The sequence below is a fragment of the Phalacrocorax aristotelis genome, chromosome 3 (genome assembly GCF_949628215.1).
Source record: "Phalacrocorax aristotelis chromosome 3, bGulAri2.1, whole genome shotgun sequence".
NCBI lineage: Eukaryota > Metazoa > Chordata > Aves > Suliformes > Phalacrocoracidae > Phalacrocorax > Phalacrocorax aristotelis.
Genome location: NC_134278.1, coordinates 493,358 through 519,776, shown reverse-complemented (window position 1 = coordinate 519,776; position 26,419 = coordinate 493,358). Strand labels below are relative to the sequence as shown.

At 71.5% G+C, this 26,419-nt stretch overlaps 2 protein-coding genes across 7 annotated transcripts; both read left to right on the top strand.

The window, feature by feature from the left end:
- Positions 1-1,276: 1,276 nt before the first annotated feature.
- DPYSL5 (dihydropyrimidinase like 5) lies at positions 1,277-16,243 on the top strand. Of its 3 annotated transcripts, none has more exons than XM_075086338.1 (13): positions 1,277-1,343; positions 6,428-6,692; positions 8,207-8,365; positions 9,195-9,374; positions 9,481-9,549; positions 9,838-9,882; positions 10,060-10,135; positions 10,761-10,917; positions 11,579-11,720; positions 12,109-12,251; positions 12,336-12,543; positions 13,941-14,109; positions 15,014-16,243. In XM_075086338.1, exons 2-13 carry the CDS (start codon positions 6,432-6,434, stop codon positions 15,097-15,099), a joined length of 1,695 nt encoding a protein of 564 aa, XP_074942439.1. In that variant the 5' UTR covers positions 1,277-1,343; positions 6,428-6,431; the 3' UTR covers positions 15,100-16,243. The 3 variants fall into 3 exon arrangements, with proteins under 3 accessions (XP_074942439.1, XP_074942441.1, XP_074942440.1); XM_075086339.1 differs by lacking the exon at positions 1,277-1,343 and adding an exon at positions 1,395-1,438; XM_075086340.1 differs by lacking the exon at positions 13,941-14,109.
- An 810-nt stretch (positions 16,244-17,053) lies between these two features.
- Positions 17,054-25,934, top strand: MAPRE3 (microtubule associated protein RP/EB family member 3). Of its 4 annotated transcripts, none has more exons than XM_075086335.1 (8): positions 17,054-17,173; positions 19,216-19,427; positions 22,933-23,060; positions 23,163-23,308; positions 23,401-23,557; positions 24,257-24,408; positions 24,569-24,721; positions 24,967-25,934. In XM_075086335.1, the coding sequence occupies exons 2-8, from the start codon at positions 19,420-19,422 to the stop codon at positions 25,033-25,035; spliced, it is 813 nt and encodes a 270-aa protein (XP_074942436.1). In that variant the 5' UTR covers positions 17,054-17,173; positions 19,216-19,419; the 3' UTR covers positions 25,036-25,934. The 4 variants fall into 4 exon arrangements, with proteins under 4 accessions (XP_074942436.1, XP_074942435.1, XP_074942438.1 ...); XM_075086334.1 differs by having other exon boundaries at positions 23,401-23,602; XM_075086337.1 differs by lacking the exon at positions 19,216-19,427 and having other exon boundaries at positions 17,059-17,173; positions 23,401-23,602.
- Positions 25,935-26,419: the final 485 nt, after the last annotated feature.

Here is a 26,419-nt window from a genome sequence, read left to right as displayed (position 1 = left end):
GAAGGGCGGGACGGGGCTGCGCTGGGGCCACGGCGCGGCTCAGGGCGCCCGTCCTGCCCCGAGAGGCTGCGGGAGCGGCTGGGGTGGGCTGGGGCAGGACGGGGACCGGGGGGCGGCAGCCCCAGAGGCTGGGGGCACGGCCCGGAGGGGACGGGGGTGGGCTATACTGGGCACTACTGGGTGTTACTGGGTGCTGCTGGGGTGTGCTGGGCACTGCTAGGTGTTACTGGGTGCTGCTGGGGTGTACTGGGCATTACTGGGTGATACTGGGTGCTGCTGGGGTGTTACTGGGCAATACTGGGTGTTACTGGGTGCTGCTGGATGTTACTGGGTGTTGCTGGGGTGTTACTGGGCATTACTGGGTGATACTGGGTGCTGCTGGCCACTACTGATGCTGCTGGGATGTACTGGGCACTACTGGGAATTACTGGGTGTTACTGGGCACTACAGGCTGTACTGGGTGCTGCTGGGGTGTACTGGGCACTACTTAGTGTTACTGGGTGCTGCTGGATGTTACTAGTTGCTGCTGGGGTGTTACTGGGCATTACTGGGTGCTACTGGGTGCTGCTGGCCACTACTGATGCTGCTGGGGTATTACTGGGCACTACTGGACTGTATGTACTGGGCATTACTGGGTGTTGCTCAGCTGCACTGCATGTTACTGGGTGCTGCTGGGCATCACCGGGTGTTACTGGGCGGTACTGGGCCTTAGTGGACACTACTGGGCACTACTGGGCTGTCCTGGCATTACTGGGTGTTCCTGAGCTGCACTGGGTGTTACCGGGCGCTGCTGGGAGACACTTATGGGGATGCCATGGGTGTCCATAGGGGAGCGATGTGCTGGGGGGGGTCAGGGGGTGCCATGGGAGGGCCGTTGGGCGCCACTGGGGGGGGGGTGTCATGAGGGGTGTGCCATGGGGGCCCACAGGGGTCATGAGGAGGTGCCGGGGGAGGGGTTGGGGGCCATAGGGGAGGTATGGGGGGGGGGGACGGGGGTGGTTGGTCCGTGGGGGTCCGTGGGGCGGTGCCACGGGGTGGCCAGGGTCACACGGGGCCGCCCCCGCGCGCCTTTGTGCCGGCTCCGTCACCACGGCAACGGCGCGGGACAGGTGGCCGCCGACGGGCGGGGCCTGGGCGCCGGCTACGCCCCCTACGCCCGTCAGTCAGGCCGCGCGCAGCCTACCCTGCTGTGGGGGGCCCGACCCCGCCCCCAGCGGGGAAGGCGGGGCGGCGATTGGCAGAGGCGGCGGGCACGCCCCGCCCCCCGCCGCGCAGGTTTGGGTGAGAGGCGATCGCGGACGGGGAGCGCGGCGGGCGCAGCCGGAGCGGGAGCGGAGCGGGAGGTACCGGCGGGGCGGGGCGGGGCGGGGTGTTCCCGCACGTTTCCGCACGTTTTCGCACCGGCGGGACCTGACTTATCGCGGCCGTATCGCGACAGGTGCGTGTATCGCGACAGGCGGGGGTGTCGCGACAGGCTAGGACGGGGAGCGCCCCGCCATACCCTTCCCGAGGCGCCTGGCGGGGTATGGCGGGGCGGAAAGGTTGTGCGCGGGCCCCGCCCACGTACGGCGGGTCACCTGTCGCGACAGGGCCATGATGTCGCGACAGCGCGAGGGGCTCTCCTCGGCGGGCTGCGACGACGGAGCGGCCCCGCCCGAGCGGGCGCGGTTCTCTCGTCGCGCGCGCCGTGTCGCGACCGGGTGCGGAGCAGCAGGTGCGCGGGTCGCGGGGGAGCGCGGCCCCCAGGGTGGGGCGGGGCGGGGGGGCGCGCGTGGGCGGGCGGGGGTCCCGCCGGGCCCGGCCCATTGTTCCGCGGGGGCTCCCGGGCGGCCCCGCCCCGGCTCGGAGCATCCTTTGTGCTGGCGGCACCGGGCTTTGTCTGCGGGGCCGCCCCGGGCCGGCGGGGACGGGCCCCCCCGCGCCCCCGGCAGCCGGACACCCCCCCCCGGCCCCCGCCGCTGCCCGGCCCCGCACCGGGGCTGCGCCCTGCCCACCACCCCGCACCACGGGGGGCAGCCCCGGCTCTCCGCCCGGGGGACACCCCCCCCGCCACCCCGGCTCCCCACCCGCGGCCCCCCGCCGCAGCCCTGGCCCCCCGCCCCCGGGGCCTGGCAGGACCCCCTGGGCTGGGTGCCCGCCGCAGCGTCGCCTGCGCTGCACCCGCCCGGCACGCCCTGGTGTCCGCGCTCGGAGGGTGATGGGGACCCCCCGTAACGGGGCCGGGGGGCCCCACCGGGACCCCGGCACCCTCCGGCCGTGCCAGCACGCCCCACGCTCGCTCGGGCGTGGCCCTGCCATGCCGTGGCGCGTGCCGTGGAGCGTGCCCCGCCAAGGTGCCCGCGGCGACCGGGACCGGCTGCGTGAATGCCCACAGCTCCGCTGGAGCACCCCTGGCCCTTCGCCCGTGGCTTGTGGTGGTCCGGTGACCTGGGTCTCCCGGTCCCAACCAGGGTGGTGGCTCGGTCACCCGGGCACAGGAGCTCATGCTGGCTGTGGCGGTGGGTCGCCGGCAGCAGGGCAGGGCAGCCCAGGCCCACCGTGCTGCGCCGGAGCGGGACACCAGCTCCCGGCATGGCCGCGGCCAACACGGAGCTGGGGAAGGGGCAGGGTGGTCGTGACCCCCAGGAGTCATCTCCGGGGTGGGGGCCGATGCCCGCCCAGCCGCTGGCCGCGGACAGGCCGTGGTTGTGGTTTGGTGTCACCGGTGAGGCTGAACCTGCTCGGGAGGGGACAGTCACCGAGCCCACTGACAAAGGAGGGTCCCAGCCGGGGTCCAGGCGGGGTGGCCCCAGCCAGGAGGGTGGGTGCCAGGTGGGGTGGGTGCCGGGGGTCTCACCAGCACAGACAAAAGCGGGAGGCCGCGGCAGGCCAGGCACGGGAGCAGCCCCCGGCATCGCCTCGCTGCACAATGCGGCTCTGTGTGCGGCCGTGCCGCATCCCCACTGTCCTGGCACAAAGGCTGGGCCCAGCAGCCGCCCCGGCCCCAACAGGTGCCCCCCCGGCAGCCCCCGCCGGGGCAGGGGTCCCTTTGTCCTGCCGGGGTCACAGCTGTCCCTCAGCCCCTGCGGCTCGTGGCTGGAGAAGCAGCCGGCAGGCTCTGCGGGGGCCGCGAACCCCCCGAGATGGCCGTGCTGCTTTGTATGCCGGGAAGCGCCGCTGCAGCCCCCTGCCTCCCGGGGCTTGGCCGGGCTGCCATCAGCACCCAAGGCCAGCCGAGCCAGAGACCTGCGGCGTGGGGGCGCCGGGTGCAGTGGGGGGGCCGGGTGGGGGGGCCCCGAGGATGCTCATGGCCCCCCTGGTGCTGACACCACGTTTCTGCCCTGCCTGGGGAACCTGTTGTCTCGCAGGCACCTCCTGCCTTCCGCCTCAGCAAACAGCCGCCACCGCCTGATGCTGGCTGTGCCGCCGCGCCGCAGCGGCTGGCCGAGGCGCGGGCAAGAGCCTGGGTGTTCCCAGGGCAGGTTGTGCCATGCCGGCACTGCAGTACAGGCTGGGGGCAGGGGGGCAGCACCCCTGGGACTGCTTGGTGTGAGCTGTGGGGGGACTGGGTGTGAGCTGTGGGGGGACTGGGTGTGAGCTGGGGGGACTGGTGTGCCGGGCAGCCCGCGGTGGGCTGCCTGTGCCAGGCACAGGGACCGGCGTCACGGCTGGAGCAGTGGCTGGCGACACAGGAGGTGAGGGGTGGCAGTGCTGTCCCAGGGCTGGGTGCAGGGGGTGGCTGGCCGGGTCCCCAAGGAGGGGGTGGGAAAGAGGCCCGGCACAGCGGGGTGGGGGGAGCGCGGTGGCGTGGGCGGCTCCATGGTGGCCAAGGCCACGGGCAGCATGTCAAGCTGCCAGCCCTTGACATGGCTCGCCCTTGCCCGGGTCCTCGAGTGATGCTCTGTCCCCACAGCCTGTGCCTTGCCGCACTCACCCCCTTCCAGCCACCCTCTCACCCGTGGGGCCGGGGAGCCCACCCACTCGCCTGTGCCAGACCTCCCAAATCCAGGTGGCAGCTGGCCACACCAGGCATGGGCGGGCACAGTCACCCCATCCCCATGCTGCTGTGGGGAGCAGGGCAGGCGAGGCTGGGACATGGTCCCGGGGACCTGTGCCCTCCTGTGCCACCCGTGCCGGGGGGCCCTGCCCATGCCGCACGGCGGGTGGGTGCTGTGGTGCTGCTCAGTGCCGGCACAGGTTGCCTCCCTGCACGCCGCCATGCTCCAGATCTGTCTGTCACAGCAACCCGCTTTCATCTCGGGGTGCCGTGCACCGCTTCCCTCCCACACCCCCCATTCCTGCACCATGGGAGCACCATCCTGCCCAGCCCACCCCTGCACTGGGGTCCCAATGGACTTGGGGGGGGGGGGCAGTGGGCACCGCAGTATCTCGTGCGGTCCCTCACCCCACTGAGATCGGTCTGTGCCCCAACATCCTGCCCTGTCATGGCTGCTGCAGCCACGGGGTCTTGGCAGGTCTCGGGCTGGGGCTGTCCCCCTTGTCCCCCCAGGGCAGGCAGCACAGCCGTGGGTCCGGGTGGCCCCCAGCACAGCCCTTGCACGGGGCAGCAGCTTCCCTGCGTGCCTGGGCTTGGGGGTCAGCAAGGGGCAGGCACAGGCAGGGGCTACCCCTACCGCAGGACCGGCCAGGATGGGGTGCCGGTGCCCACCGTGGCACGGCGGCTTGGCACACCGCACGAGGAGCTCCTGCCAGTGGGAAGGTGGCTGCCATCCTGCCTCAGCCCCTCTGAGAGCCCGTTTTCCTCTGCCATCCCTCGGCCACCAGTGCAGCTTGCGCAGCAGTGGCATTGCTGGCAGGGCAGGGGCTGCCTTTCCCAGGAGCGTTGCCTGTGGCAGCGGACGCTGCGTGCGGGACCCCTCGCTGCGGTCCTGTGCCGCGGTGAGAGCCGCAGGCTCCCGGTGCCCCCCAGCCCCAGCGCGGTTGTGGCCCTGCGGTGGGGACGGCCGCTCGCCCTCCCCGGGGCAGCTGCTCCTGCCCGCAGCGCCAGGAATGCTCAGCTGCCGGCCGGGCCCAGCTCAGCCCCGCCGGCCACCGCGGCTCTCCGCCAGGTCTGGCGCCTGGGGAAGCCATTTGCTGCTGAGCCGGCGTTTCGCTGGGTGGCTGGGAATCGTTGGCACCTGCTCAGGACAGTCCCTTTGGCGCGGTGCTCCGGCCCCAGCAAGCACACGGAGCGGTGGTGGGGACGTGGGGGCACCGAGACAGCCCCTTGCCACGAGGGACCGTGTCCCCACCAGCAGCATCCTCTGCCCCATGATCCGGTGCCGGTCCCGGCGGCACATCACGGACAGCATCCGCTGTCCTCATCCAGGGCCCTGGGGACACCGGGGTCGGGGGGGTGCTGGGGCCCTGCTTGCCCCGTGGCCACCGGGGCTGCTCGGTGCTGGTCAGCCACAGCCGGCACTGCCGTGGGCTCTGCCCCGTGGCCGTGCCAGCGAGGCCGATCGGTGCCGTGATGCCCACACGCGTGCCCTGGCCTTTGTCGGGAGGGGGGCAGGAAGCACCACTGAGGGCCCTGCGGGGTCCCTGGGGGGTGTCCATGCAGTGCAGTTGCTGGGGCAGGAATCTCTGCAGTGGGTCCTTGCAGAGGGGTCTCTGGGGTGGGGGCTCAGGTGGGGTCCCCAGGGTGGAACGCGCTCCCGGGGTGCCCCCACAGCTGTCACGTGCTCAGACGGGTCGATCGCGCCTGACCTTCATCTACTGAATGAATTACAGCTTGTGTCTGGGGAGGACCCTTGCTGCTGGGGCGGGGGGCGAAGGTGGCGCTGGGGAAGCGTGGGGGGCTCTGGCACAGCTGGCACTGTGCAGGGCTGTGGGGCAGAGGCCCCGGTGAGCGGTGCTGGCCCTGGCCACCCTACGGTGCCGCCAGAGCAAGGCAGGCAGCCTGCCCCAAGCACGGGTGCTCGCGCCCCATGGAGAAGCCCCGGCGGTGTCCCTCGGCATGAGTGGCACCAGCAGCCGGGGCTTGGCCCCCTCCCTCACCCCAGGATCCCTGCCCACGGCTGGAGGGATAGCGAGGGGGGCCAGCATGTGGGGCTGGCAGGGGTTGGGTGTCCGGCAGCCCCATTCCCTGGCCGGCTCTGGGTGCTGGGACCGCGGTGCCGGCTGGGGTGCAGGCTCACATTGCCAGAGCAAGGGAGTCGGTGCCCAGAGCCCCCCCCTCCTGCAGATTTCCTGGGATAATCCAGTGTTGACACGGCCCGGGGTGGGGATGGGCATGGCGGACGCGCAGCCGCAGGGCTGCCCAGAGCCCTGCCTGCACCGGGTCCCCGTGCCGAGAAGGGCCACTCGCCTCCCTACAGCAGCAGCACTGTGCTGGGCTGGGACCCCCTTGGGGGGGGCAATGAGGGTGAGCCTCCCCCAGCCCCAGGGGGCTGCGCGGGACAGGGGCACCTGGCGTCTGCCCCGGGGCTGACGCCTGCCTTCGCAGCACCATGCTCGCCAACGCGGCCACCATGCGGATCCTCATCAAGGGGGGGAAGGTTGTGAACGATGACTGCACGCTGGAGGCGGACGTCTACATCGAGAACGGCATCATCCAGCAAGTGGGCCGCGAGCTCATGATCCCCGGCGGGGCCAAGGTCATCGACGCCACAGGCAAGCTCGTCATCCCCGGCGGCATCGACACCAGCACCCATTTCCACCAGACCTTCATGAATGCCACCTGTGTGGATGACTTCTACCATGGCACCAAGGTACCACCTGGCTGCGGCCCCCGCCTGCACCCCCAGGCGTCTTGCCCGCACCCCGAGCCCCCAGCGGGTGGGTTTGATCCCAATTCAGGGAGGGGTCCCTGGTCCCTGGCGCCGCAGCACCCTGTGCCGCCATAGGGACCCCCTGCTCCGGCGGCTCACCATGTGCCGCCGGCCGTGCCACAGGGCAGTGAGTGGAAGATGCCACGTGCCGGTGGATGAGCCCCCAGCCCAGGCAGCCGGGAGCCGGGACCCCAGCCCCATTCACCAGGAGGGCGAGCGGAGAGGTGGGCGTGCCAGCAGGGATGGTCCCCATGGGTTGCAGTCCCCCTGCCTGCAGCAAAGGCACTGCCCTGCGTGGGGACCCCTCGGAGCCCGCAGACCCTGCTGAGGGGGTGCTCGTCCGGCTCCCGGCCGGGGCACGGCAAGCCCAGGCTTGGCTTGGCCGTAGGCACCGATGGCAGCAGGGCTGCCGTGGGGACGCTCCGTGGTGCCAGCCCAGCTCGGGGCCCTGCTGGGGCCGGCGGTGCCGTGCACCGGCTGCCGCTGCCTGTGGGTGTCGAGGGGCCGGCACAGGCTTGTCCCGGGCAGCGCTGGGGCCGGCTGTGTCCAGCGCCGCGCACAGAGCAGCCATTGTGCCGGGCCGGTGCTGGCCGTGCCTGGCCCCGGTGTGCCCAGCGTCCCTGGGCAGGGGGCTCGGCTCTGCCACGGCTGCTGCAGCATAGGGGTTGGGGGGCCATGCACGGCACAGTGAGGGGCACGGCAGTGTGCCAGAGGGCAGGGGGCCAGTGCGGCGACCACAGGCACCCCGTGATGCGCCTGCTCCCCGTCCCTGTCCCGGCAGGCTGCCTCACAGCACTGCGCCGGGGCTGCCGGCCCGCGCCGCGTTGGTAAAGGAGCTTTGGGGATTAGCCAGGCCGGGTGAGCCAGGGCCGCCGCCACCAGGTGCGATGGTGCCCGCCCTGCTGCCCATGTGTGCCGCGTCGGGGGGCTCTCCCTGCAGCCCCCGTGCTGCCGGGCCTGCGCTGGGCAGCTCCATCCTGGATCGGGCCCCACGCCGGGGATGCAACTGGGAGGTGCTGCGGTGCCCAGCCCAAGGGCAGCCCAGGCAGGGCATCCCCCTGGCACCCCAAACCCAGCGGTTGGTGCTGGGGGGGGGCAGTCAGTGCCCCGACAAGCAGCAGGATGAGGCTCTCCAGATGTGTTGAGCGCCCAGATATGCTGCTGCAGCCAGGCAGCTGTGGGCAGGGCCAGGGTGCTGCGGGGGCAGTTGCACCCCAGGGTGATGCAGGGGGATCCCCGCCTGTAGAGGTGCCCAGCGCAGGGCCCCCACCTGCCTGCAGGCATTGCCATGGCCCAAATGTGGCTGTCCCAGCCCAGGCACCCGGGGTCAGCCCTGCTGGCAGCCAGGCAGGATTAGTGCTGCCCCACGGCGTGGGCAGCACCGCGGGCCCTGGGAGGGCCGTTCCCTGGGGGGGTGAATCCTGTCCCCCCTCCACTGTGCCTGTCGCCCGCAGGCAGCCCTGGTGGGAGGAACGACGATGATCATCGGCCACGTCCTGCCGGACAAGGAGACCTCGCTGCTGGACGCCTACGAGAAGTGCCGCAGCCTGGCTGACCCCAAGGTCTGCTGCGACTACGCCCTGCACATGGGCATCACTTGGTGGGCGCCCAAGGTGAGTGTGGCCGTGCTGCGCCGGTACAGCAAGGCTCTGATCCTGGCGCGGCGAGGCGGGCGCTGAGGCCGCGGTGCCCAGGAGCAGCTGCTGCAGCCAGGGCTAATTCCGGGCCCCGCTGATCCCATTAGCTGCTTGTTGGGGTGGGCTGGGCTGAGCCCCCAGGCTGCCTTTTGAGCTGCCTTGATCTGGGCTCAGCAGGGCAGGGGGCCTCCTCAGGGCTGAGCCCCTCGCCAGGGCAGGGAAGGTGCTGCCGCTCCATGGAGGGGAGTGGGGTGCCCGAGCACGGCGGTCCCATCTCGGGGGGGACCCCATCCTGCAGCACGGCCCCCATGGTGGTGGCCACAGGGCTGGCCCTGCTCGGCGCCCGGACCCTGTCCCATGGCACGCTCAGCCCCTGCAATCCCCACCAAAGCTGCCAGAGCAGGATCAGGCCTGGCTTGAGCCAGGCTGCTCCCGGCCACGCTGCAGGGAGACCCCAGCCCCTGCGTGCCCCGTGGCCCACGAGACCCTTCCCAGGTGGATGGGGACAGAGCGGGTGCCCCCCCTGGGGTGCATCCCAGCACACTGGGGGTCCAGCCAGGCCAGGGCCAGATCACAGCATGACACAGCAAGCAAAATCCTCCCCACCCCCCCCCAGCATCTGTCGCTCCCCAGATCACCCCAGGGTGCATGCACAAATCCTGCATCTCACGTCCCCAGGGACAAAGCGTTGGTCCCTGCCCCGTGGTGGGGGGCAGCTCACCCCACGCCTCCCCCGTGGCTGCGGGGAGCTGGTCCCATGGCTGCCGTGTCCCCCTCACCGTGCTGACCCCCAGTCCCGGCGCAGGTGAAGGCAGAGATGGAGACGCTGGTACGGGAGAAGGGGGTGAACTCCTTCCAGATGTTCATGACCTACAAGGACCTGTACATGCTGCGCGACAGTGAGCTCTACCAGGTCTTCCGGGCCTGCCGCGACATCGGGGCCATCGCCCGGGTCCACGCCGAGAACGGTGAGCTGGTGGCTGAGGTGAGTGCTGGGGCCAGGGGCTGCCCACGGGGGACCCGGCAGCGATGGGGCAGAGCCCCCCGTGTCGCCCCCACCCTGACATCCCCCCCCCGCCCCGATTCCCCAGGGAGCGAAGGAGGCGCTGGACCTGGGCATCACGGGGCCAGAGGGCATTGAGATCAGCCGGCCTGAAGAGGTAGGTGGCTGCTGGCGCCCCCGAGTCCCTGCGCAGGCGGTGGCTCGGGATGTGGGTGGGATGCTCCGGGGCATCCTCAGAGCTGGCACCATGCGCCCAGCTGCACGCCGTCCACGCACCTGTCTGCACACCATTTGCACACCCACCTCTGCACCACCGGCACACCGGCTGCACACCCATCCACGCACCATGCACCCATCCAGCGGGGCCACCGGGCCCGAGCCCGCTCCGTGCCCTGGCCGGGGTGCCGTGCCATGCCATGTGTCTCACTGCCCGCTCTCTCCGCAGCTGGAAGCCGAGGCCACGCACCGCGTCATCACCATTGCCAACAGGGTGAGTGCTCCTGAGCCGGGCCGCCAGGACCGAGCCCTGCCGCTGCTGGTCCGTGCCCTGCTGCAGCGGGGGGTGGGCACCCTGGTTCCATGGGGGGCAGGAGGGATGGGGCGGGGGGGGACCCCCTCATGGAGCCGGGGTGCCGCGGGGATGGTGGCACTGACCCTCTCTCCGCAGACCCACTGCCCCGTTTACCTGGTGAATGTCTCCAGCATGTCCGCTGGGGATGTCATCGCCGCCGCCAAGATGCAAGGTAGGGGCCAGCAGTGGGGTGGGATGTGGACCTCCATGGGGGGGGGGGTGGCTCACAGGCACGAGCCCATGCGGGGCTGCAGACGTGGGGCACGGACAGGGTCACAGGCACACACGGACATGACACGTGTGGACGGGAGGCACGTGCATGGACACGGACACGGGCCACATGCAGGGTGCACGTGGGCCTGCAGGGACATGGACGTGGGTACGTGCAGGGCCGTGGCACGTGCAGAGGCGTGGACACACACGCCACGGGAGGTACAGGGCCGTGGACATGCAGAGAGTGGGCTCTTACACAGACAGGGATGCAGGCAGGACAGACACACGGACACAGGAGCACATGTGTGCATGTGGAGACGTGCCCTTGGCCAGGGGCACACACATGGGCCCACAGCCGCCGGCAGCTCTGCTTGCACAGACGTGGGACAGACGTGAGCACATGTGCATACACAGGCACACATGTGAATATGGGGTTCATGCGCAGGCAGGGGCACACGCTGCCTGCAGAGATACCGACACGCGCAGAGCACACGCGTGCCCCTTGCACACTTACCCACGCACACCCCTCCATTGCACACCCACCCGCTGCCCCCAGCCCCATGCGTGTGCCTCCGCCCCGGCAGGGAAGGTGGTGTACGCGGAGACGACCACGGCGCACGCCACGCTCACCGGGCTGCACTACTACCACCAGGACTGGTTCCACGCCGCCGCCTATGTCACCGTGCCACCGCTGCGCCTGGACACCAACACCTCTGCCTACCTCATGAGCCTGCTCGCCAAGTGAGGCACCCCGCTCACCCCGCACCCTGGGCACCCCTTCCCCGCCGGCCGTGCTTCCCAGCTGCCCAGCTGCCACGCTTGCCGCTGCTCTCCGGGCATCCCCAGTGTCTGGCATGCCTGGGTGTCCTGCTTGTGGGTGCCGTGCCGTCTGGCTGCCCCATCACCCCAGCACCACGCATTCTGGCACCCCCGGTGCTGCACTCTCCAGACACCCCACCCTTTGAGCACCCCACATCCCCAGCACCTCACTTCTTGGGCACCAGGCTCTCCGGGCTCCTCAATTCCCTGACGCTGTGCTCCCTTGGGGCTGCATTCTGTGGATGCTGCACTTCCCAAGCCCTCACTGAGCACCCCGCTGCGTGGGTGCCCCACTCCCCAGACACCCTACTGCGTGGGTGTCCTATTCCCTGGGCACCCAGCTCCCTGGGTGCTGAGCTCCTCAAACACCCTCCTGTCTGGTTTTGAGCTCCCCAGAGACCCTGCTCCCTGGGTGCTGAGCTCCCCGGGCACCCCAGGGCACGGGTGCTCCATTCCTTGGGCGCTGAGCTCCCCAGGCTCCCCAGCGCACGGGTGCTGAGCTCCCCGGGCACCCCGCTCCCGGCTGGCTGTGGCCGAGCTGCCCCGGCCGTGCCATCAGCAGCTCTGCACTGTCCTCCCACAGCGACACGCTGAACATCGTGGCCTCCGACCACCGGCCCTTCAGCACCAAGCAGAAAGCCATGGGCAAGGAGGACTTCACCAAGATCCCTCACGGTGTCAGCGGGGTGCAGGACCGCATGAACATCATCTGGGAGCGAGGCGTGGTACGGGGTCCCGCAGCCCTCCCTGGCCCACAGGAACCACTGGGATGGGAGTGGGATGGGGCTGCTCCCCCGGCTCCTGAGGGGATTGGCAGTGGGACTGGCTTGGGCTGAGCTGGCCCCAGCTTTGGGGCAGGAGGGCCCTTGCCCCAGGTCCCATGGGACACTCTGTGAGGTGTTTTCCCTCCAGCTTGGGGGCGGGTGAGGTGCTTCCCAGTGCAACCCAGTGGGTGCCAGCACGGGGCACGGACCCAGCAGCACCCCCAAGGTGCCTGGGGGGTTTGGGGTGGGCAGCACAGAGCGTGAGGGACAGGGCGCAGGCAGCTGGGATGGGACGGGGCTGGGGCAGGATGCGGCCTGGCACATCCTCACCCCCCGGCTCCGACGGCAGGTCGGGGGCAAGATGGATGAGAACCGCTTCGTGGCTGTGACCAGCTCCAACGCTGCCAAGATCCACAACCTGTACCCCCGCAAGGGCCGGATCATCCCGGGGGCCGATGCAGACGTCGTGGTCTGGGACCCCGAGGCCACCAAGTAGGTGCCGGCAGCGGTGGGGGGCCGGGGAGGGGGCTCCCCGTGCCGCCAGGCACCCACTCACCGCCCCATCCCCCTGCCCAGGACCATCTCAGCCAGCACCCAGGTGCAGGGTGGGGACATCAACCTGTACGAGAACATGCGGTGCCACGGGGTGCCCCTGGTCACCATCAGCCGCGGGCGCGTGGTCTACGAGAACGGCGTCTTCATGTGCGCCGAGGGTACCGGCAAGTTCTGCCCGCTCCGCTCCTTCCCGGACTCCGTCTACAAGAAGCTGGTGCAGCGGGAGAAGGTAGGAGGGTGGCGGGGGCCGTGCCGGCGCTGTGCCGCGGCGTGGGGCAGGGCTGCGCTGTGCCGTGCTCCCAGCTGCCGGAGGGGACTGCCGCAGCGGTCCCAGCGGTGTGCATCGGTGCTGCCGGTGCCGGGAGGATGGGTCTGTGCCAGCTAGTGCTGTGCTGGCCGGGTACCACGTCGTGCCATGGTTGGTACCACCCTGGAGCGTTGCGTGGCGGGAGCGCAGCGTGCCTCGCGCCGGGGACGGGGGATGATGGCAGTGTCTGGCCAGGGCCAAGCGCCAGCAGTGGCGGCCCTGCTGGTGGGCGTACAGTGGAGGACCCCCACCAGCGCCTGCCCTTGCTGTGTGCCGGCAGTGCAGAGGATTTGGGGGCAGTCGCCCTGCATGCTGCAGCCGTCCTGACGCACATGCAAGGCACGTGCCAAGCATCAGGGCCCCCCGCACCCCGCTGTCCTGGCCTCTCTGCGCTTTGCCATGTCACCCCTCTGCAGCCCCCTGAGGCGGTCCCTCAGCTCGCTGTGGCCCCATGTGCACCGGGGCAGGGACTTGCATGGCAGGAGGGGACCCCGGGCCCCCCTGGCCTCGTGGGGCTGCAGAAGCCCCTCTCCTCCTTTCTGCCCCCCTATCCCACAGCGCCAGCCCTGCACCCCATCACTGACCCGCTGCAGGCAAGGGACGCAGCCACCACCCCGACGTCCCCCTCTGCATTTGCAGGTCCCTGGGGCTGTCAGGGCGTGACACCCGGGAGTGCCGGCATGTCCTGGCACCGGGGACCCCTCCATGTCCCCACGTCTTCCTCCAACCACTGTGCGTCCATCAGGGATGCACTGGGGGCTCGACGTGGTGCCGATGCTGCGAGGGAAGGGGGTGGCAGGGGGGGACCCCGGCGCCATCCCAGGGAGCTGGGAGCCGATGCCCAGCGCTGGGGTGCCCAGCTGGAGCTGTGCATGGGTGGGGGGCACGGGTCAGGGTCCTGCCACTGCGTCTGCACGGGGCATCACCTGCCTGCGCCTCGCTGCGGGGTGTTTGCTTGGCATCGCCAGGGGACTAGGTCGAGGGGGCTGCGCCACCAGGGCCACCTGCCTCCCCTGGCCCCTGCCCTGGCACCGCTCCACGCCGGGCCCTCCTGCACTGGGAGCCCCACAGCCCAGCCAGCACCCCACTCAGTGACTCTCATCCTCTCTGCACCCCTTCCCCACACCGCAGCCCCCTCCCCATGCCACAGCCCCCTCCCTAGCTGCAGCATGCCCCAGCCCCCTTCCTTCCCCCCCTGCACCCGGCTGATCCGCACCCCGCTGTAAGGCGGCAGCACCCCTAACCCCGCTTGCGCCACAGGGCACCCCCGGTGCCGCCCGCGCTGACGCTCTCTCTGCTTTTTCTTTCCCTTCTGGCAGAGTTTAAAGCTGCGGGGTGTGGATCGCACCCCGTACCTGGGGGACGTGGCCGTGGTTGTGCATGCCGGGAAAAAAGAGACGGGGACGCCCCTGGCCGATACGCCCACGCGGCCCGCCACGCGACACGGGGGCATGAGGGACCTCCACGAGTCCAGCTTCAGCCTGTCTGGTAAGAGCGGGGCCACAGCAAGGGTCCCAGCAACCCCGGCCCCGCGCCCAGCCCCCCCTGGGGCTTGCCGGTAGCCCCGCATCCGGCGGCTCTCCGGCACCGGCTGGGCACTCGCCTCCCCAGCAGCACCCCAGGGTGCCCCATCACCACCCCAGGGCGCACCCTCCCGTCCCCCTGGGTAGGGCACCATGCCGCCCCAGTGCTCCCATGGCAGAGTAGGGAGCTGACCCCGTCCCAAGACCCACAGCCCCTCCAGCCCTCGCCCATCCCTCCATGCACCGTCTGTTGTGTGGCTGCACCTCCGTGCCGGGCAGGGGGCGGACGGGGGACCGAGGCAGGACTGAGCCGGCGCATGCGTTGTGTTTGGCCCTGGTAGGCGCCTGCGTCCCCGGGATTGGGACCGGAGGGAGGGGGGACATCCCCGCGGCTCCGGCTGGCGCTCACCATCCCACACCGCGGCTGCCACGGACCGAGCCGCGTGCCGTGCCCGGGCAGGAGCGGGGCTGGCTGCATCCTGCTCCCTCGGCAGCGGCGCTCCGTGCTGCCCACGCTCACCGCGGCTCGGTGCTGGCTGTGCCGGCGCTGGCAGCGCCCTGCTCGGTGCTCCCGGTGTGGATGGGGCTGCCCTGGGACGCTGGGGCCTTGGGGGGTCGTGGGCATCAGCCCCAGCGTGGCCAGTGCCGCACGAGGCACTGGTGCTCCGGTGCTTGCCCGCCGCATGTGGCACAGCTGAGGTGGGAGTGGGGCTGTGGCAGAGCCGGGGGGACATGGACCACCCGCTCTCCTCACGGTGCCGGCGGAGGGGTGGGAGCTGGGAGCCCCCGGGGGGGTGGGTTGGGGTGGCCATTGGGCTCTCGCCCTGGCGGCGGCTGCCCTGACGCCCACCCGTCCATCTGTCTGCCAGGTTCTCAGATCGATGACCACGTTCCAAAGCGAGCTTCGGCCCGGATTCTCGCTCCCCCCGGAGGCCGGTCGAGCGGCATTTGGTAGAGCCGGGGACCTGTCCCCCAACTGAGGACCAGGCGCCGGCCCCACGCCGCCCCCCCCCGGGACCCCGGCTCTGGCGGGGCTCCCCTCGCACCGGGGCGCCCTGCCTGGCCCCCGTCCTGCCCGCGGGGCCGTGCCGGCAGCGTGAGCCAGCAGCCGGGGGCCGGGAGCCGGGGGGCCACAGCCCGGCCGGCGGGAGGGGACGGGGGCAGCGGGTGGGCCTGCCCCGGCCCTTTTCTGTTTGCACGTTGGGTTTGGATCAGTGAATTTTTGACTTGTTTGTGCATCACGTGGAAATACTCTGAAGTGGTTTGTGTCACTAGCGTTAGGGGAGCAGCAGGGACCCCCCCCACCCCCACTTCCACCCCTCCCTCCCCCGGGCTGCACCCCCCGCCCCCATCCCTGCACCCCCTCCAGCCCCCCCATGCGGGACGCGTGAGCCCTTCCCACGCCCCGGCAGTGAGCAGCGTCACGGCACGCACACGCCTGCGCCGGCATGGAGCCGGCAGCTGCCTGCTGGCACAGGCGCGCACACACGCGTGCGTCCCTCCGTGCAAAGGGCCTCACCACCGCGTGTGCGCGCGCACGTGTGTGTCACGCCATGCATGGCCAGTGAGATGTTCATAGCCAATGCGTGTGTGCACACACACGGGCATCCCTCCGTGCAAAGGGCCTCACCGCCACATGTGCGCGCGCACGTGCGTGTCACGCCGTGCATGGCCTCAGTTCATAGCACACGCTCGTGCGCGCACACGCGTGCATCCCTGCGTGCGCGATAGCGGCCTCCGGTTTCGCCCCGCGCCGGGAGCGCCCCTCCTCCCATCCCTCCACGCCCCGCCGCGGGGCTGCCGGGGACCCCCAGCGCCCCTTGTGTGCCGGTGGGGTGTGCAGCCCCCGCAGAGCAGGGTCCCCGGCAGCGCACTGGTGCTATCCCGCTCCCCCTCCCCAGCCCGTCCCCCGGGGTCGTGTCAGATGTGAGTTTGTTCCTTGTGCACTTTTCCCCTAGATGGTCCCTGTAGGTGTGCGGGGGGGCCGGGTGGGCGCAGCCCGGCGTGGGGGTCCTGCCCGCCCCCAGGTAGTTGCATCTTGGCCGTTTTAGGAACCTGCAGTACGTTTCTGTTTGCTCATTAAAGACCGTTCTCACAGCGCCCGGCCTCGACGCCTGCTTTTGGGGGGGGTCCCGGCAGGGGTAAGGCACGCAGTGGGCTCTGCGTGCCCCTGCACCCCAACGGCGCCCCAGCTCCGGGCCCCGGGGGGCTGCTGGGAGCGTCCCCAGCCCTGCCATGGGGACTGGGGGGACACAGGCGGGGGGGGGCACGGGGGTGCAGGTGGGGTTTGGGGGCGGAGGGGGCTGTAGGGCAGGGATGGGGTGGAGGTGGAGCTCCGAGTGTGAGGGGTCCCTGGGCTGCACTGGTTCTGGTATCTCAGGGGGCTCTGAGGGTCCTGGGGGGGGTCTCTAGGGTCTCTTAGGGGGGTCACAGGGGCTCTGGGGGTCTCTGGACTGCCAGGGGGTTGTCACAAATGTCCCAGGAGAGTCTGAGGCTGCAGGAGGCTCTGCTGTGGACATGAGGGGTCCTGGGATGTCCCTGGGGCCTCTTGGGGGGGCCCCAGGGGCTGTGGAGTGTCCCTGGGTGTCCCAGGGTGTCCTGAGGGGTCCCAGGAGGCTTTGGGGCTGCAGGAGGCCCCAGGGGGGACCCGGGGGGTACTGCGGGGGTTCTGGGTGTCTCTTACGGGAGTCACAGGGGCTCTGGGGGGTGTCACAAATGTCCCAGGAGACTCTGGGGCTGCAGGAGGCTCTGGGGGGTCCCGGGGGCCCGGCGGTGCGGAGGCCGCCCGCCACCTGGGGGCGTTGTGGGAGAGCCAGGGCCGCGGCCCGCGTTGCCAGGGCGACGCGAGGGGGCGTGTCCCCGCCCCGTTGCCATGGCGGCGGAAGGCGTGGCGAGGCAGGGCCCCGCCCCCGGAGAGGCGGTGGCGGCGCATGCGCGGGCGGCCCGTGCGGTCCCGGCCCGGTCCCGGCGGTCCCGGCGCGGTGCGGAGGGGACGGAGCGGCGGCCGCAGCGGCCGCGGACCGAGCACGGTGAGCGCGGGGCGGGGCGGAGAGGGGAGGGGAGGGGAGGGGAGGGACCGGGCGGCACCGCGCCGGGCCGGCCGCAACGCCTGCACCCCGGGACCGGCCGCCGCCGCCGCCCCACGGGAACGGGCGCGGGGGGGGGGACGGGACACGGACACTGGGGAATGATGGAGCAGCCGGGGCGGGGGGGTCCGCGGTGCCGGTGGCGGCGGGGTCCGGCCTGACTCAGCGGCGGCCGTTCTTGCGCTCCGGCTGCGTGTCCCGCAGGGCCGGGCCCCGGCACGGCTCGGTACGGCCCGGTACGGCACGGCACGGAACGCTGGGAGCTGTAGTACCGGCACCGGCAGGGGGCTGCCCAGCACCCCGTAGCGCCGCTTACTGGGCATTCCGGCCGGTTACCGGGCATCCCGGCTGCTTACCGATCGTCCCAGCCGGTTACCGGACATCCACGCCGGTTACCGGGCATCCCCGAGCCCCGAGCATCACCCGGGGAGACCCCCGGGCCGAGGGCGTCCTGCCGGGCCGGGGTCGCTGCCGGCCACGGCGTGCCGGTGCGGGGCGATGCTCCCGGTGCCGGTTTGGCAGGAGCGGTCCAGGCCGGCGCGGTGACCTGCCAAATCGTGACGCGCTGTCGTCCCTCGTCCTCATGGCGGCACGGCGGCGGTGGCACCGGTAGGACGGCAGCACGAGCACCAAAGGGTGCCCGCTCCGGTGGCGGTCGGGGTGGGGGGGTACCGTGCCCCTCCGCCCCCCCCCGGCACCCCCCCACCATCCCTGTCTCCCACTCGTGACCTTCTCGCCGCGTGGGGAAGAGCGTGTCCCCAAGCCGCGGCGTGGGGCGTGCAGCCCCCGGCCCCCCCAGCGCCGCCCTGAGTCCCCCACAGCCCCACGGTACCGCCGGGGCTCCCCGGGTGGGTGTCGTGCGCCGCCACGGCGGCTTCCCCCAGTCCACGGGCGTGGGGACAGCTCTCCCTGGCGAGCAGCGCGGCCGCACCGGCCTGCCCACAGCACGTGGGGCCTCTCCTCGAGGGGCTTCGCTGGCATGGGGCTGCCCGGGCTGGGGGACGCTCCGCCGTGGCACGTGGGGTGCCGGCGAGTGGCTCCCCCTGCGCCGGCTGGAACAACGGCCCGATTCGGCTCATCAAAAGGCGCTCGGCATTAATATTTCAGGGATGCTGTGCAGGATGAGGATGCTGGAGCGGGCGAGGGGGGAGCAGCCGCGGTGGGAGGCGCTGCCGGCAGCACCGCGCTCTGCACATGCTCCTGCCGCTGCTATTTCAAGTTATTTAGGTTAGCGAGAGCGGAGCAGGCGGGGGACCCGCGAGGCTGGGCCACCCGTCCCCTGCTCCCCCGCGGGATGCCAGCCGAGCACCGCGGCCGCGCCGAGCACCGCCGGCGGCACCCACGAGCTCCCGGCGCGGCCAGTTTCACGGACCGTGGGCCGGGACGGGCGCTGTTGCCTGCCAAATTGCCACGAAACCGGGAAAGGTGCCGGAGGACAGACCCGGCGAGGAGCTGGGTGCTCCCTGCGCCCGGGCAAACCCATCTGCCACGGGCTGCAGCGCGGCATGGCACGGTGCAGGGACACTCCCATCGACGTCAGGGAGGGACGTCTGCGGTGGTCAGGGGGGACAGGGATGAGCGGCCGCTCTTGCCCACGGCTGGAGCTGCCTGCCAGCTGCCAGATCAGCGGGCAGCACCGCAGCGGCTCCGCACGGTGCTCAGCCCCCGCTGTGTTGTCTGCCACCCCCCTCGCATGTTTGTCACTTGAGAAGCCACCGGGACGGCTCCCAAAATAGAAGCCGCAAGTCGCAGCAGCCCGGCTCGCCCCGTCACGGCGGTGCTGCCCGGCCGGCGTGGGCAGCGAGGGGCCGGCACCGACCCCCAGCCTCGGCGGGCAGCGCTGCCCGTCCGGCTCCCGGGCAGCCGCAGCGGCACGCAGTCGGTGCCTGGCCTTGGCAGCCAGTGCTGGCACCGCCGCCTCAGTGCTGAGCAAACGTGTCCGGTGCGGCCGCCGGCCTCATTCTCCTCCTGCTTTGTTTGGCCAGAGCGCACCGGCCCTGGCCCGGCGAGGGCTGCGGCGTGGGACGCCGGTGCCTGCCGCCACCTCCCCGGCAGCGTCGGTGCGAGGAGCCAGGCTGGACGACCTCTCCGCGCCCCGGCAGCGCCGGCGGGACGGGGCAGAGACACGCGCCCGAGGGTTTTGTTCACCGTTGGGCCTTGATTAGCAGCTCGGCGGCCGGACAATTAAAATGCAGCGGTAAGCGTCCCCCCTGCCCCGTCAGCGTGGCTGGCCCGGCGCAGCCGCGGGCACCCTGCGCTGGCAACACGGGACGGGGGGCTGCTGTGCATAGCGGGGGCTGCGCCCAGACGCCCGCGCCACCGCTGCCCACAGCCTGCCTGCACGGCAAAGCCATGGCCAGCATCGAGGGCAGCCGGCAGGAGCCGTGCTGCCAAGCCAGCCACCGCTCCCCGGGGACCCGGTGCCTGCAGAGCCGGGCCGGCGCTCACCCAGCGCCGAGGCAGCCGTGTGCCGAGCCCTGTGCCGCAACAGCTCCTCTCCCCCGGGCTTGCTGGGAATTGGGGCTAAATTATCTTTTTTTTGTTTGTTTTTTTGGCAAAAGCCAGTGCAGAGGCGGTGCACAAACCGGCCGGGCCGGAGGCTCCCTGCCTTGGGTGCGACCATCACCCGGCGTCAGGGCTGGGGCAGGCGTCAGGGCAGCTTTTCCCCGACCGCGGGGCTGCCGCAAGCGTTCCCTTCCCTGTCATTATGCCGGGGCGTGCTCGGCGCAGCGACGGAGGGTTTTGAAGCCCGGTGCGGCGTTTCAGAGGGTGGGAACGAGCTGGGTGGCTCCACGTGCCCCGGTGAGCGTCCCCTCGCGGTGCCAGCGGCTCCGGCGGTGCCAGCAGCTCCGGCTGCCCCGCCTCACCGCTGGCTGCTTGGGGCTGTGCCGTGCCGGCACTTGGCGGCACCGCATGCCGGAGCGGGGTCAGGGTGCTCCCCGCCAGGCTTGCACAATCAGCAGCGTGCGCAGAAGCCGGGGTGCGGCCGGCGGCGGCATGCCGGGGAGCGGCTGGCACGGTGACACCTGAATTCGTCCCGCTGTGAAACCCATCCCCGCGGCTTGCCGGCACGGGCCTTGGCTTGCTTCAGCCAAGGGGAAACTGTGGCTGCACTGAGGCGTGGGGCACCGATGCCGGCAGCGTGCCGGGAAGCACGGTGGAAACCCTGAGGGGTGAGGGTGTGTGGGGCTGCGTGGGGTGGCCCCCCTTGCTTGGCCCCAGCCCTTCATTTGCTGGGTTCCGTACCGGGGCGAGATGATGAGGAAGGTGCCGGGTTCAGCCCTCGCTCGGGAACGGCTGAGGTTTCTGCCGGTGCTGCACCGCGCTGGGACGGCATCGGGGGCTGCACCGTGTCCGGAGTGGGGGCTGCCTGCTCATCCCCCCGGCTGCAGTGTGGGGAGGGTCCCTGTAGACCCAGCCGTGCAGGGCATCCCGCACCCTGGGCTGTGGCAGGGGCTGGGGGGCTCGCTCGGGAGGGCTCGCCTGTGCCGGTACAGGCTGGGGTGGGGTGCCGGCAGTGTGGCGGCTCCCTGTGCCGGGAAGGCTCCTGCTGGCTGCTGGGGCTGTTTGCCTGATCCGGCGGCGAGCCCCGGTGCGTTCCCGCAACCCCTCTGCTTCTCAGGGGTCTGCGGTGCGCCAGCCGCCCCCCTGCCCCCATCCCATCCCCCCACCAGGCCGTTTTGGAGGGAAGCAGGTGCGGAGGAGGGCTGCGCACCGGGGCTGGGTGCTGTGGGTGCTCCTGGGCATGGGGCTGGGCCAGTTTCCCTGCTGCGATGGACCTGCCCGGTCCCACGGCGTGCGCCCCCTCCCACGGGCAGGGTGCCGGGGGAGGCAGGATTGCTGCGGGCTGCCGAGCCGGCTCTGGGCCCCGTGCATCCCCTGGCCCAAGCGGGGCGAGACCTGGCCCCACGGCTCATCATGACGGGTGGCCGCGGTGCCGAGCCCTGCTCCGGCTCTGCCGTGATCGCAGGGTGCTGGCAGCTGCTCCGGCTATTTCGGGAAAGGGCGGTGATGGGGTGGGGGGTGTCAGCCAGCTGCTGGCCCCTTGCTGGGGCGGGTGAGCAGCCCCCCCACCCCGCCTGCCGGCCCCCTGCCCGCTCTGGCAGTGGGCAAGCGCTGCTGCTGCTTTCCCGGCTGCACCGCGGCACCCGCACCGCAGTGCGCGTGGCTCTGGCTCTGCGCCGCGCATGACTCAGCTCGGCGCTGCCGGAGGGAGGGGACCCCTGCCCGCACCCCAGCCGGTGCCGGGAGGCACTGGGATGTTTGGACGAGCGCTGCGGCCAGCGTGATGGGTGGCTTCGGTCCTCGCCGGCCGCCACGGAGCGGGATGGTGCCCACCGCCCCGTGCTGGGAGCTCGGGGGCTGGCGGCGGCCACAGAGGCCTCGTTGCCAGCTGCTCCGGCGGCTAAAAATACCGACATGGGGCGGGTGGGATGGGGTGCTGGGGTCCCGGCAGGGGCACGGGACGGCTTGGCTGCCGGCAGCGGTGCAACCGGCCAGGGCGTGTGGCTGTGCCGGGGCCGGCATCGCCAGTGCTGAGTCACAGCGGTGCCGAGGCCGTGAGCGGGGGGGCTGCGGTTGCCGGCACCTTCCCCCCATGCAAGCAGGCGCCCGGGGAGGCGTCAGCACCCCACGGCCCCCATCTGCTGGGGGACAGGGGGCCCCCAGGGTGCAGGCGTGCTGGCGGGCAGTGACCCTCTCACCGGCCCCGCACAATGCCTGGGGCTGTGGTGGCAGGAGAGCAGCGCGGGGGGGGGGGGCTACTCCCCCCGAGCCCCCCCGGAGCCCCCGTCTGGTAGCTGGACCTGAGCCCCAGGGAGAGGGAAAGCGGATTAACGCTGCCACTGCTGCTGCTGTGCGGGGGGGCGTGGGGGCAGGCGCTGGGGCAGTGGGGCGGCAGGGGGACCCCTGCTCTTGGGGAGGGGGCAGCAAGACAGGGACAGCGCCCTTGCAGCGTTTGGTTGGAGCCGGCGGGATGGTGCCTCGGTGTCCGCTCCCCGGCAGCTCCCCGGTGCTCTGCCGTGCTGGGGCCGTGGCTGTGGGGTCTCCAGTCCCGCAGAGCCCGGGCAGAGCCCTCCGCCATCTGGGGGGGCGGGTGTGCAGCTGTGCCTGCCGGCAGATGTTGCCCCTCTAAGCCCTGCTCTAATGGACCCCGATCCCAGCCCCGGCAGATTAGGCAGCCAGCGAGGGCTGGAAGGAGGGGCCGTAAGCTGCTTATGGGCCAGCGGCCCCCAGGCGCCCCGTGGCCATGCGTGGCAAAGGAGCTGTGCCCCGGCGTGGGGGCAGTGCCCTCTGCAGAGCCCACGTCCCCCCAGGGCCCCCTGCCCGTGAGCCCCATCCTGCACCGCACCTGTGTGCCGTGGTGGGTCCCGCTCCCAGTGGCCCCCCGGCTCCCCCGGGGCTGTGCCCCCACCCCATGCCCCTGCTCGGGGCAGGGGTCCGCCTGCCCGGGTGGAACACCATGGGGCTGCCGGGACCCTCGTGTCCCATCCTGTGTGCTCCCACTGTACCACAGTGTGCAGCCAGGGTGGGTTGGGGTCCTGTGGCAGCGTGGCCCCAGTGTCCCCCTGGTGCTGGAGCCCGGTGGGACGGGCGCCCCGAGCCCCCCCAGCACGGAGTGGAGCGGGTTGGGGGTGGGGGCAGCAGGGAGGCGGGGGGCACACCGGTGTGGCGGTGCCGGCGTGACGCCCGTCTCTCGGCAGCTGGGGCATGGCCGTCAATGTGTACTCGACATCGGTGACCAGCGAGAACCTGAGCCGGCACGACATGCTCGCCTGGGTCAACGACTCCCTCCAGCTCAACTACACCAAGATCGAGCAGCTCTGCTCAGGTGGGGCGCACGTCCCGGGGGGCAGCGCGGGCGCCGGGGGGGGGTGGCAGCGGCGGGGGTGCCGCCGGCCCGCCCTGACGCCACGGTGTGGGCCCGGCGCAGGGGCTGCCTATTGCCAGTTCATGGACATGCTGTTCCCCGGCTGCATCCACCTGCGGAAGGTGAAGTTCCAGGCGAAGCTGGAGCACGAGTACATCCACAACTTCAAGGTGCTGCAGGCCGCCTTCAAGAAGATGGGAGTGGATAAAGTAGGTCCCTGGGTTTGGGGGGGGCAGCGGCGGGGCAGGGGCCATGCCGGGAGGACGGCCCCACCAGCCCTTCTGTGTCCCGTCCCCCCCAGATCATCGCGGTGGAGAGGCTGGTGAAGGGCAAATTCCAGGACAACTTTGAGTTCATCCAGTGGTTTAAGAAGTTCTTCGACGCCAACTACGACGGGAAGGAGTACAACCCGCTGATGGCGCGGCAGGGCCAGGACGTCGCGCCCCCCCCAAACCCAGGTGATCACATCTTCAACAAACCCAAGAAACCCATTGGCACTGCAGGTAATGTCGGGGTCCCCCGGCGAGCGCTGCCCCCCGCCCTCCCGCCCGGCCTCCTGCACCCCACGTCGCTCTGGCCGCGGCCAGGCGTGTCCCCCCCACCCTGCGCCCCTGCCTGCGCCCCGCTCTGCTGCCTGCCTGCCTGCGACCGGGGGGGCCGAGCGGGTCTGCAGGGACACCGGGGCGGCGGGGATGACGGAGGGACCCGCGGGGAGCTGGGCAGGGCTCGGCTGCCTCCATCCTCCTGCTCACCCCAGGTCTGAGGGTGGTTTGTCCCCCCAGGTCACCCCCCGACAGCCACCCCCCTGTGCCGTGCCACACTACCGCGGTGCAGCCAGGCTGCTTGATGCTGCGTGGGCATCACGGGCTCCCTGTGCCGGCCCCGCAGCAGCATCCCCAGGGCTGGAGCCTCCGGTCCCGCAGCAAAGCCCCGCCAGGCCGCGAGCACCCCTCAAGGGGGGCTGGGGGTGAGATCTGCCAGGGGAAACTGAGGCAGGGGGGAGGCTCCAGGCACGACAGCTCGGATTGCGGCGCAGCCCCCAGTGCTCTGCCTGCCCTTGCTGCCTGCTGCTGCCTCCCCACACCACGCGGGGGGGCGGTCCCCACCGGCAGCCCCCCGGGCCGGCATTAACCCCTTGGTCCCCGTTTGCTGTCAAGTCCCCCAGAGGACCTCTCCCACCGGCCCCAAGAACACGCCGAACCCGGCCCGCCTCAGCAACGTCCCCAGCAGCATCCTCCGGAAAAACTCCCCCGCGGCCCGCAACGGGGGCACCGAGGCCGACGCGCAGATCCTGGAGCTCAACCAGCAGGTAGGCAGGACCCCGGCCCACCGCTGCCCGCGCCCGCCTGCCCGCAGGGCCAGGGGACGCCCGGCGAGGGAGGGCATGGGGCTGAGCCCCTGGGGGTGCAGGGGAGCAGCACCCCGCTCCCGGCCTCGGGCTGAAGGCGCCGGCCCCCCACCCCCTGCAGCTGATGGACCTGAAGCTGACGGTGGACGGGCTGGAGAAGGAGCGGGATTTCTACTTCAGCAAACTGCGGGACATCGAGCTGATCTGTCAGGAGCACGAGAACGAGAACAGCCCCATCATCACCGGCATCGTCAGCGTCCTCTACGCCACGGAGGTGAGGGCTGGGCACTGCCGCCCCCTCCCTGTCCCTGGGACCCCCAGCCTCCATCCTGCTCTCTGGGCTTCCCTGGGATGAGACACCCCCACCCTGTTCCCCACTGCTGCTTCTGGCCTCGTTTGCTCCCTGGGCGCCCCGGGGCGGAGGGGTTTGGGCTTTGCCGGAGCCCTTGTGCCAGGAGGGGCTGAGGCGGGAGCCCCCACCCCACCTGGGCTAACAGCCGCCCGTGCCCCCCCTGCCAGGAGGGCTTCGCCCCACCAGAGGACGACGAGCTGGAGGAGCAGCAGCCAGAAGACCAGGACGAGTACTAGCCCCGGCACGCTCCCGCGCCCCGCGCCGCCCCGCGCCGTTCCCACACCATAGACATTCCAGGTCTGAGCCTGCGCGCCTCGCCCCGCACTGTCACACGCCATCACGGCCTCCGGCGGCCGAGCCCGCGGCGTCCAGCAGCTCCGGTGGGAAGCCACTGGCTCCCTAATAAATAGATGTCCATCCAGCGAGGAGCACGGCTGTACCTACACCGGGGGCTGGGGGACGGGGGGGCTCTGGCCACCGCGCCCGGGCTCTGGCCCTCGCTGCCCCCACCCCGTATTTATTTCCATTTTTCCCCACCCGCGCGAGCGCCGCGGCCGCCTCGGCGTCCCCCCCTGCCCCGCTGCGTGAGAGCGAGAGGGAAGCACCGACTCCTCAGGTGGTTTAGCTTGGGGGGGAGCGCGGTCATGTGCTGCCTGTGCCCGGCCAGCGCCGGACCCCCCGCTTTGGGGCTGCAGCCGGCGGCCCCAGCAGCGCTGCGCGGGGGGGACGCGGCTCAGAGGAGGGAGGGTGTTGCTTCAGGTTTGTGGGGGGGGGTGAAAAAAGAGACCCCAGCCCAGCTTGGCGACGTGGGCACCCGCCCACTTGGGCTGGTGCAGGCGTCAAGGGGGGACGAAGCCACTGCGGGCCAGGATGGGGGACCCCAGAGCAGGAGCCCGTCTCCTCTGCGGTGTGGGGGCGGTGGTGCCCCTCTCCGTGCTGCTGGGCCCCCTCCCCTCAACCACCGAGGACCGCCCCCCCGGGGCCGGCCGGGTCCCCTGAGAGCAGCACGCAACGCCTGCCCTGGCCGTCGTCTCCCCATTGCATCGCTTGTCTGGTCCGTCACTCCAGTTGCGACGCCTGCATCTGTGTTAAGTTTTATTTAAAAATAAACTCGTGTGGTAAAAAATACAATAAACCCCCTGCCCATGTCTGGCCTGGCTGTGGGGCACATGGGGGGCACTGGGGCTGTGGCTGGGGACCGGCCCCACGGCTCCTGTTCGCTGTCCTGGCCGTGGGTCGGTTGGTGTGTGTGTGTCTGTCTGTCTGTCCCTGCCCGCCCGGGGGGGGTATGGGGGGGGCGAACCCCGAGTGTTGTCGCGGTTATCGTCCGCGGGGAGGGCACGGGTGGGCCTGGCGGGCGCGGGAGAGCTCCGCCACGCCGCTTGGGGGCGCTGCTGTGCCGTGTCGGGAGGCGGGGCTTTGCGGAGTGGAGGCGTGGCCATGCAGATCAGGCACCGCGCGGCATCACGGGACACACCCGCACACGACGGTCACCGGCCACGGCCGTGCGCGGGCCATGCGTGGGCGCTGCGCGGCGGCAGCGCAGAGCGGGGCGCGGGAGGCGGCGGGTGCTCGCGTCGTGCGCGGGTTGCGGGTTGTTGTGTGCGTGTGTTGTGCGCG